We start from the raw sequence: 12,079 nt of genomic DNA, 5'->3' as shown, positions 1-12,079 counted from the left end.
GCTTAACAAAGGGGTCCAACCCCGAAACATTGCACAAACTGCTTGAATCATCCTTGAGTGCCAGTGAATTTTTGGAACTGCTCTGCTGGAAGGGTGCTGATCCCTCCATCACTGGCACCAGGCGAGAATTACAGAAGGCCAGGGTGTGTATTCTTCTAAAATTGGCCATAAATGATAAAATCTGCCAATAAGGTCGCCAAACGAACGGATCTTAAAGGAGAACTCAACCCAGTACCCTACATAGTCCCTGCTCTCCCCCTGCATAGGTGATAACACCTTTAAGCGCCACTAATCCTTTAATCGCTTATATGTGCAGAGTAAGCGCAGCGGAGCTCACGGGCGCCATCTTCCGGCTCTTCGGATTTCTTTGGAAAGAGAACGCTGTATTGGAGCATGTGCAGTTGGAGCAGTCTTCCAGTTCGTAGCAACTATGAATGCGCCAAAATGTATGGAAATTATGGATGTCGCACGTGAGATCCGCTGCATCTACTCTGCACCTTTAGGCGAATAAAGTATTAGGGGCACTTATAGGTGTTATCACCTATGCGGAGGGAGCAGCGAGGGGCGACTATGTAGGGTTCTGAGCAGGGGTTTTTATTAATGGGGGTGGAGTTATTCTTTAACCCAATATGCCCATGAAAGGCCGGGTGATATCGGGTTAATGTGATCGTTCAGCCCTAGGGCCAAATGATTGGATTACAACAAAGGAAATGGGTGCCGAGGATCACATTAACTGCCCGATCGATATGTGGTCGATTTTTGGCCTGATATAGATCGAGGAGACCCCTCGGAACGTCCCATAAAGGTGGCCAAACATGGAGAGATCCGCTCGTTTCGCCAAACGAGCGGATCTCCCTCCGATATGCCCACCTTGAGGTGGGCAATATCGGCTGATCCGATCGTGGGCCCTAGGGCCCAACGATCGGATCCTAACGATGCCCAAACGGACAGTCGGATCGCGGGACTGCATAACGAATAGATGCGGCCGCGATCCGACGGGGGGCCCCATACACGGGCCAATAAGCTGCAGACACGGTCTGTCGGCAGCTTTTATCGGCCAGTGTATGGCCACCTTAAGCTGCCGAATTGGTCTAAAGGGCTGAAATCCGCAGCTTCAGCTGTATGGCCACAACAGCAGCAAAAGGGCTCATCACTCTAGCAGTCTATGGAGAACAACCCAGCACAATCAGCAATTTCACTGTTTTATAATAAAAGTATAAATAAAAGCATTGTGCTGTGTGCAAATAAATCACTGCCTCTCCTGTATATGTATATAATAGGTTGTGACAACATGCTATTTGTTAGCAAATTTGTGCTTCTTTACTTAAGAATCAAAAATGCTGGCGATTCTGTGTGCACAATTGTAAACACTGTGTAACAGTATAACAGTCGGGAGACTGGGGAATCTCCTGGTGGGCCCATCAGCTCTTATTCTTACCATAGAGCTGTGCAGTATATATATATATATATATATATATATATATATATATATATATATATATATATATATATATATATATATATATATATACTGGGCCACAGGCTGACACTAAGATTGACTAGCAGCTCAACAGTGGTACAATGAAGTTTGCTGTAGTAGCTCACAGCACATTGCATAGCAACACATTGTAGGCTTTTCCAGCAACTAAAAAATGAATATACATTTATCAAAACTCAAACTCATCAAGTGTTGCTTTCCCCAAAAAAAAAAAAAGGAATAAAATATAAGGAAAAAGAAAAAAACGTAAAAAAAAAAGAAAGAGTTGCCTATAAATAAACCTTTTTCCGGATCCATATATACAAAATTTAAATAATTTAAATATGTTACATCAGCTCTTGCATTTAGACTGTCATGAAAGTGCAGCAGTTTGTACCCCCGGCATCACCAGAGCGGCGGGTCATATCCGTGGCAAGAAATGGGTCAGCGTCATTGTCGGAGAAACCCGGTTGCCTTTTTTTGTCCTTCCATTTTTGCCCAGAGCGATGTACATGCCGGGGTATTTCCTCGATTCGTAAGCGTTATAGTTGTTGGGCAGAAGCGTCTCTTTGAATTTGCATTCTTCATTGAAATATCTCTGGAAAAACAAGGTGTATTATTTATTAGTCGGGTGAATGGAATTTATATGTACAAGGTATGGGACCTGTTATCCATAATGCTTGGGACCTGGGGGTTTCCAGATAATGGTTCTTTCAGTATTTTGGATCTTCATACCTTAAATCTACTAGAAAATCATGTAAACATTAAATAAACCCAATAGGCTGGTTTTGCTTCCAAAAAGGATTAATTATATCTTAGTTGTGATCAAGTAAAGGGACCTGTTATCCAGAATGCTTTGGGACTTGGGCAATCCTGCATAACGGATCTTTCGATAATTTGGATCTCCCTACCTTAAAGGGATACTGTCATGGGAAAAAAAAAAGTTCAAAATGAATCAGTTAATAGTGCTGCTCCAGCAGAATTCTGCACTGAAATCCATTTCTCAAAAGAGCAAACAGATTTGTTTATATTCAATTTTGAAATCTGACATGGGGCTGGACATATTGTCAATTTCCCAGATGCCCCAAGTCATGTGACTTGTGTTCTGATAAACTTCAATCACTCTTTACTGCTGTACTGCAAGTTAGAGTGATATCAACCCCTCCCTTTCCCCCCAGCATCCAAACAACAGAACAATGGGAAGGTAACCAGATAGCAGCTCCCTAACACAAGATAACAGCTGCCTGGTAGATCTAAGAACAACACTCAATAATAAAACCCATGTCCCACTGAGACACATTCAGTTACATTGAGAAGGAAAAACAGCAGCCTGCCAGAAAGCATTTCTCTCCAAAAGTGCAGGCACAAGTCACATGACTGGGGCAGCTGGGAAATTGACAATATGTCTAGCCCCATGTCAGATTTCAAAATTGAATATAAAAAAATCTGTTTGCTCTTTTGAGAAATGGATTTCAGTACAGAATTCTGCTGGAGCAGCACTATTAACTGATGCGTTTTGAAAAAAACATGTTTTCCGATGACCGGATCCCTTTAAGTCTACTAGAAAATCATGTAAACATTAAATAAACCCAATAGGCTGGTTTTGTTTCCAGTAAAGATTAATTATATCTTAGTTGGGATCAAGTACAGGTATGGGTTATTCAGAATTCTTGGGACCTGGGCAATTCCGGATAATGGATCTTTCCATACTTTGGATCTCCCTACCTTAAGTCTATTGGAAAATCATATAAACATTAAATAAACCCAATAGGCTGGTTTTGCTTCCAATAAGGGTTAATTATATCTTAGTTGGGATCAAGTATAAGCGACTGTTTTATTATTACAGAGAAAAAGGAAAATAATTCTTTAAAATGTGGATTATTTGGATAAAAATGAGTCTATGGGGGACGGCCTTCCTGTAATTCTGAGCTTTCTGAATAACGGGTTTCCGAATAACAGACCCCAACCAAGGACAATTCTTATCAGCAGATTTTTAATGAAGGCTTGAAGAGGCTAAAGGGCAGTAGCCAACGGGTATATTTGCCACCCACTATAAAAATGCATGACTGCGGGTGACAAATCTCCCGAAAATGTGTTTCCATTGGAAATAACTGTAATCACTGGCTGTAAAACCAACGCATCTCTTCTTTCTTCCAAAGGTGCCCGAAGTTGGTTCAGGAGGAAACTTCAAGCAATTTTGCGATGTGGAGGTTTTCACCTCCGGCAAATTCAGTTATTTCCAATGGAGACTCATTTTTGTGAGATTTGTCGCCTGCAGTGGTGCATTTTAATCTCCCCATCGGCTACTGCCCATAGACTCTCAACACCAATGAATGTTTTACAACAAACAGGATATTACAAATATTGTACATGAAATTGCCGGTGTGTATTCTGAGGTTTTATGCCAGGAATTGGATCTTTATTTATCCTGCCATGCCTTCTGGGGTATTATATTTATATAATTATATTATATTTATCCTGCAAGGTGTTCTGGGAAGTATATTGCATGATGCCACTGCATTTATCCAACGTGTTCTGGGGTGCAACTCCTGGATGGGATATACATGGAATTGGCCCCTGGGATGTGATGCACATTCTGTAGACATTAGCTGACCCTGCTGCCCTGGGATGTTAACTGCCAATCATTAAGCCTGAAAATGTCGGGGGGTAAAATGTTGTCTGCACTATAGGATCTAGATACAAAACCTTCAGCCAGTATTTCTATCAGGAGTCAATGTAGCTCGAACCTCAGATTCACAAATACCGTAGCATTTGTGACAACTGCGGATGTTGCCGGTTATTTGCTCATGTTCACAACACAACAATAATTGCAGGTCTAACACTGCTGCTTTAAACGCTGTCAACATACACCAGTATGCGCCCTTAGGTTCAAAGGCAAATTTCCAACTTCTAGTGCTTGAAGTGGTTTGGAAGAAAGACGTATTCAGTTCTATTATTCTACCGAAATCCCAGTTACACAGGAGGAATAACAGAATCAAGGTAAATGAGAACAGCAAAGCATTCGTTTCCTGTACACACACACACACACACATATATATATATATATATATATAGATATAGATATGTGTGTGTGTGTATAGATAGATAGATGATAAATAGATAGATAGATAGATAGATAGATAGATAGATAGATAGATAGATACAGATAGATAGATAGATAGATAGATAGATAGATAGATGATAGATAGATTGATAGATAAATGATAGATAGATGATAGATAGATAAATGATAGATAGATAGATAGATAGATAGATAGATAGATAGATAGATAGATAGATAGATAGATGATAGATAGATTGATAGATAAATGATAGATAGATGATAGATAGATAGATAGATCGATAGATAGAATGATAGATAGATAGATAGATAGATAGATAGATAGATAAATGATAGATAGATAGATAGATAGATAGATAGATAGATAGATAAAGAGACAATAGAGAACGCAAGAGAAATAGATAGATAGATGATAAATAGATAAATAGATAGAGAAAAAGATGATTGATAGATAGATAGATAGATAGATAGATAGATAATCAAAATTCAACAGCAGGTATATTCATTTACAATGATATTCTATTAAATAGGATATACAGAACTCTATGGGAAATCACATTGCCGTATTTCGGAGCTTTCTAGATAATGGGTTTCCAGCTGTACATCCGGTACCTGCACATATTTGTTAAAGAGAGCAGAAAACACTGGTAGAGTTCACATTAACTTAGCAGCATGGGGGGTCTTCACTAGGACTCGTGTAACTCTGTACAGGAGAAGGAATTAATTAAATGTCCTTGCAAGCAATGCAGAGAATGACATACATGTGAATGCTGCTATCCATAGCTTTCAGGCTTCCACTGTACATTGACTCGCATAAGGCCAATTACACTCAGCAATGTGCATGTCTGTACAGAGTAGTACAAGTGTGTGTATATATATATATTTTTTTTTGGTATATTTATATATTTAATACTCACTGATCCATACAGCTTCCCCTTTGCATTCATAGCAACAAACATGCCACTTTTAACGCCGTATAAACTCACGACTCCAACTTCCACTGGGGAAAGCTCCAGTAAACCTAGAAAAAATATATATACAGGTAGGTATATAAAGGGTAGACATGGGTATCATTGGCTCTTGTTGTCATGGCCAAAGTTTAAAAGCAACACCACTGAATAACCTAAAACAAACAAATTACACTGTATATATCCTGCCATGGGTTCTGGGGTATTATTTATTAATCTGGCACTACTTTTATCCTACTATATGTTCTCTAGCAGGTATTATACATGGAATTGGCACTGTATTTATCTGCCATGTGTTCTGGGGTATTATATATGGAATTGGCACTGTATTTATCCTGCCATGTGTTCTGGGGTATTATACATGGAATTGGCACTGTATTTATCCTGCCATGTGTTCTGGGGTATTATATATGGAATTGACACTGTATTTATCCGCCATGTGTTTTGAGGTTTTACACATGGAACTAGCCCTGTGTAGAAAAAGTGCTAATTCCATATATAATACCCCAGAATACACGGCAGGATAAATACAGTGCCAATTCCATGTATAATACCCCAAAACACATGGCAGGATAAATACAGTGCCAATTCCATGTTTAAAACCCCAAAACACGTGGCAGATAAATACAGTGCCAATTCCATGTATAATACCCCAGAACACACAGCAGATAAATACAGTGTCAATTCCATATATAATACCCCAGAACACACAGCAGGATAAATACAGTGCCAATTCCATATATAATACCCCAGAACACACAGCAGGATAAATACAGTGTCAATTCCATGTATAATACCCCAGAACACACAGCAGGATAAATACAGTGACAATTCCATGTATAATACCCCAGAACACACAGCAGGATAAATACAGTGCTAATTCCATATATAATACCCCAGAACACACAGCAGGGTAAATACAGTGCCAATTCCATATATAATACCCCAGAACACATGGCAGGATAAATACTGTACTATAATTTACAACATCCCGCTTGGCAGCCAAAGACTGTTGTTGGGGGTGAGAAAATTGTTGTTTAACTACATCTGAAGGGTGAATTTTTGAACTGATCTAGACACTATGGCAGTTCATGCATCAACAGGCATCTATATAATCTTTCATGTTGTCTGATAAAAGGACTCCCCGTGCTCCGCTGAAGGCCAGCCCCATGCCTTGTTTTTGTTTGATGCTTTTCTTTTTATACGTAAAAGTGGGAGTATGGACAATTGTATTGCATCTTAACCCGGTTACTGCAGGACATTACAGCGCTGGGGTTATTAATGAGAGCTACTCCTGGCTACATTAAGCAGCTGGAAATATGATGAGCATCAGGGCTGTCCTTAGTTGTGGTCCCATGTGTGCGACTGAGTAGCTGTAACTACTCTTAGCATCCAAAGTCTGCAAGGCAATGTTGGGAGTTGGAGTTATAACTGAAGGTTGGACAGAGTTGATATTCAATCTTACTCGTGCCTTACAAAACACCTACTTCCATAGCTGAAGTCCCTTTCCCTGGTGCCATTTTTCCTTACTTTACACCAGTGATCCCCAACCAGTAGCTCGTGAACAACATGTTGCTCTCCAACCTCTTGGATGTTGCTCTCAGTGGCCTCAAAGCAGGGGCTTATTTTTGAATTCCTGGCTTGGAAGCAAGTTTAAATTGCATAAAAACTAAGTATAGTGCCAAGTAGAGTCACCTGTAGGCTGCATGTCCACAATGGGGCTACAAAATAGCCAATCACAGCCCTTATTTGGTACCCCAAGGGACTTTTTCATGCTTGTGTTGCGCCCCAATTCTGTTTATATTTGAATGTGGCTCACGGGTAAAAAAGGTTGGGGATCTCTGCTTTACACAGTAGGGTTTATTTACTAATATACAGTAGGTGCTAAATTGCATGGGGTTAAGACACAAGCAGATGCTTTTCCTGCTGGGCATACAGTATGAAATCTTTTTCGTGCAGGAGGAATGCCACATTTTTGGACACTACTGTCAGTTATCTTTTCTGAACCTGTTGGTACAATCAGACTTGCTTACCCTTATATCTGAGGGGATATATATACGGGTAGGTATTTCTGCAGCACCTGCTCTTGCTTTGGTATTGCTTTATCAAATTAACGCTTTACTTTTGCTGCTTTTTTTTTTCATAAGAAGTAAACTAGGGATGCACAAAAATGGCCCTTTTGTATAAAATAAAAGAAATAGTCCCTGGTTACGGATCTATTATCTGGAATGCTTGGGGCATGGGGTTTTCTGAATAAGAGACCTTTCTATAATGTGGATCACCATACCGCCATAAAACCACACAAAACACCAGTGAATTTTGCACAGCAAGCAGGATAGAGGTATTATACATGGAATTGGCACTGTATTTATCCTGCTGTGTGTTCTGGGGTATTATACATGGAATTGGCACTGTATTTATCCTGCTGTGTGTTCTGGGGTATTATACATGGAATTGGCACTGTATTTATCCTGCTGTGTGTTCTGGGGTATTATATATGGAATTGGCACTGTATTTATCCTGCTGTGTGTTCTGGGGTATTATACATGGAATTGGCACTGTATTTATCCTGCTGTGTGTTCTGGGGTATTATACATGGAATTGGCACTGTATTTATCCTGCTGTGTGTTCTGGGGTATTATATATGGAATTGGCACTGTATTTATCCTGCTGTGTGTTCTGGGGTATTATACATGGAATTGGCACTGTATTTATCCTGCCACGTGTTCTGGGGTATTATATATGGAATTGGCCCTGTATTTATCCTGCTGTGTGTTCTGGGGTATTATATATGGAATTGGCACTGTATTTATCCTGCCATGTGTTCTGGGGTATTATACATGGAATTGGCACTGTATTTATCTGCTGTGTGTTCTGGGGTATTATATATGGAATTGGCACTGTATTTATCCTGCTGTGTGTTCTGGGGTATTATATATGGAATTGGCACTGTATTTATCCTGCTGTGTGTTCTGGGGTATTATATATGGAATTGGCACTGTATTTATCTGCTGTGTGTTCTGGGGTATTATATATGGAATTGGCACTGTATTTATCCTGCTGTGTGTTCTGGGGTATTATATATGGAATTGGCACTGTATTTATCTGCTGTGTGTTCTGGGGTATTATACATGGAATTGGCACTGTATTTATCCTGCCATTAAATCCGGGGGGTTATACATGAATCTTGCCCTGGGATACTATTAATGAATCTGTGTAGAAAATGTTTAAATAGCCTTTCTAAACACAAAAATCACCCTCTACCAACGCATAACTATAAAACATTTAAAACCCCCACCAGCAAGTATATAGGCATCTTAGTTAGTACCAGATACAAGTAAAAAATGACATTCCTATACTACACATGTTAAACATGTTTGTGGATAATAGATCACATATATGCACTATGTTTTATTTCAAAGCTGGGACAAATTCATCCTAAATGGGAATATTTTGGGTAAAGGGAACAGAGATAAAAATCTGTATAGGGTATTAAACCCAGGGTGTTAATCACAGCTTTTTAATCGGTCATTAGCTCCCACTGAGTTATCCAAATAAATACAGTGAACCCAGAAGCAGCGAGATCCCACTATTTAAAATAAAGCATTATTGTACAGACAAGAAAAGACTGCAGCTTCCCTGACACTAATCCAGATGCAGCTCCTGCCCTTGGCTTGCCAAGCAGAACTAGCTCCGCATTAAGGGTCACGTCCCTGTCACAACTTTATTTATCTCCCCCCGCGTTAAAATGCGGCTTTTTAGATTCATTTTGGGGGCAACGACGGTCAGCAGAGAAGCGGTTAAAAACATCGTGGCTATTAATGAAAGGACATGCCAAGGCAGCCACGTGTGAAATGACATATACTATTGGGCTAAGATTTCCGAGCTCTATAGATTGATCGTTACGTGAAAATGAAGGGCGTATTAAAATGAGCAGCTCATTAGGAAATTGCCGGGGTAAGCTGACCTTCCCGTTGCAGGCAATGTCACTATTTCTCCATTAATATGACGTACGAGTATGAGCGTGCGAGCAAAATAATGTAACTGGGGGAAAAAAAATAGAAATCAATACTTACTGTATCGATTTTCACTGTGCATGCCATTTATCCTTCCGTCCGGTAAAACCTGGATATGAAACCCGATGCCCACATTGCAGTAAAGACGCCGCTGTCTCTTGATGCCCAGCAAATAGTCACTGTCCCGACTCGTATCCTTTTTTTCCCCCATGGACCTGGAAAAGAGGGTCTCCCATCGCCGTTCCACGGTGTCGTTTCTCTGGAAAGAAAGCGGCAGGCACTGCACCATGACGGCAGCCGTTCCCAGGAGCAGGATTGGCACCAGGGCCGATGGAACAGTCATCCCGATCAACGTGGGCACACGTGGTTTAAGGAGTCAATTGCTCTAAAAATACCTCCAACTCCAACTCCACTTATACTTAGATCAAAGTAAGCAACTGCTTAGCTCCCAGAGGAGGTGTGGTTTGCTCTCTTAGCTTGCATGGAGGCTTCTCTAAAAGGGGCTTGACTCAAGGAAAGTTTATTCGAACTTGATCTCAACTTGTCGTTAACTTGCCGTGGACTTGTCTGAAGTGTTGATCTTCCCCAACAGCTCAGCCATAGCACTTTACCCCTGTCCACGATATTTATATCCATCTGCTTCCTACCTATTACATCACCAGCTCCTGCTCATCTCCAAACACAAACTGTCAGCTCAGACACCACACTGTGCACACTGAAAGAATGAAGAGGAGTGTTTGGGGATCACTAGTCGCACAACAGTCTTTTCAGCCTGCTACAGATATAGCCCTCCTTGCAGGTCACCCACGTGCACACTCTCTGAGATTTCTATCTCAATCAATTAAAGTTTTAAACTGAAGCCGAATGAAACTGAAAACAAGGACCCTCCTAAAGTTCTACGATGCACAATGGGCTGAAAGGCTCATGTTAATAAACACTTTTTTCGGAGATCTCTATCTTGATTAATAAAAGTTCTAAACAGAAGCCGAATGAAACTGAAAACAAGGAGCATCCTAAAGTTCTCATCCCAGAAAAAAACGCATCTTAAATGAATATTAAATTGACTATCCCCTTCCTAAATATAATGTAATATGTAGAACTTGGATGCACAATGGGCTGAAAGGCTCATGTTAATAAACACTTTTTTCTGAGATCTCTATCTTGATAAATAAAAGTTTTAAACAGAAGCCGACTGAAACTGAAAACAAGGACCGTCTTAAAGTTCTTATCCCAGAAAAATAGGCATCTTAAATGAATATTAAATTGACTATCCCCTTCCTAAATATAATGTAATATGTAGAACTTGGATGCACAATGGGCTCCGTCAGAGCAGATCAGGAAACCTTTAAAAGTGTCTAAGAAACAATTTCACTTTAATACAAGAAGGAGAAACTATCTAAAACTTTCTTTTAATTTGAACAAAAAACAAAGCTCAGACTGAATCCACAAGGAGCCACTTTCTGCTGGAACAAACTGACCTGCCCTGAGGATAACTACTGCTTGTCTATAGGTGTGAAAACCGAGGATCTACCCCCATCCTTAGCAAACACAACATTCAGATTTCTAGCTGTGCAATCCACAATGCCCCGTGCGACAGCCTCTTCTTTTTTTTACTGCTGTGATACTTCTGCCTCCACTTTTCATTCCCTCACCACCAGGTTTATGGTAAATGGTAAATTCTGCACCTTTTTACCTTGTGCCACCCAACTTACTGTTAAAAGGGACCTAAAATAATTATGGAACGGCTTTCAAAACAGATAGAATATTTTAGTTTTTGTCCATTTTGTAAAATACTTCTCTCTCCTAGATATGTATATTATTATTTATTTTTCTAAGACCTGTGAGTACTGATCCTTTTTTTGTTTTATATATATGTATTTATTTTTTGTAAAAGAAGGAAACACGGGCACATCATGGGTAATGCTAGCAGGAAGAACCTTGCTCGTTTATTGCGGATGCAACGTTTCTGGGGCGTAACCCCTTTGTCTTGACAAAGGGGTTACGCCCGAAACGTTGCATCTGAAATAAACGAGCAAGGGTCTTCCTGCTAGCAGTGTCGGACTGGCCCGGCGGGATACCGGGAAAATACCCGGTGGGCCCCGACCCTAGTGGGCCCCCGCCGGGCCAGTCCCCCTCTCCCAAACAGTTTTTAAAAAAATAAAAAAAATTTCAGCGCATCGCAGCGCCGTTTGCGCATGCGCGCCGAGCGCCGTTTCCGTTTGCGCATGCGTGATGCGCCGCCTGGGCAATTATGCCGAGCGGCGATTTGCCTAACAAGTAGGTAGTGGGGGCCAGAGGGGGGCCCTGGACACCAGTCCCGGTGGGCCCCGGGCCCCCCAGTCCGACCCTGCCTGCTAGCATTACCCATGATGTGCCGGTGTTTCCTTCTTTTACGCTGAATTTGAGGCTGCCAATATCGCCGAGCACCTGGGACTCGCAGTTATTCGGACGGCCAGGGTGTGCGAGGGTAAATCCCCTTTTTTCCATTGTATTTATTTTCTGAACAGCATTTTTTTCAGAAAGCTAAAGAACACAT

The 12,079-nt window shown here is 40.7% G+C and overlaps 1 protein-coding gene across 1 annotated transcript; it reads right to left on the bottom strand.

The window, feature by feature from the left end:
- Positions 1-1,898: 1,898 nt before the first annotated feature.
- fgf4.L (fibroblast growth factor 4 (heparin secretory transforming protein 1, Kaposi sarcoma oncogene) L homeolog) lies at positions 1,899-9,896 on the bottom strand. The gene is given in 3 exon segments (NM_001085823.1): positions 1,899-2,075; positions 5,477-5,580; positions 9,604-9,896. Coding segments are annotated over 3 exon segments (564 nt in total). The 5' UTR covers positions 9,887-9,896.
- Positions 9,897-12,079: the final 2,183 nt, after the last annotated feature.

This window comes from Xenopus laevis, chromosome 4L (genome assembly GCF_017654675.1).
Source record: "Xenopus laevis strain J_2021 chromosome 4L, Xenopus_laevis_v10.1, whole genome shotgun sequence".
In the NCBI taxonomy this organism is placed as follows: Eukaryota; Metazoa; Chordata; class Amphibia; order Anura; family Pipidae; genus Xenopus; species Xenopus laevis.
Note: the sequence above shows the minus strand (reverse complement) of the source record. Positions and strands in the feature narration are given on the sequence as shown.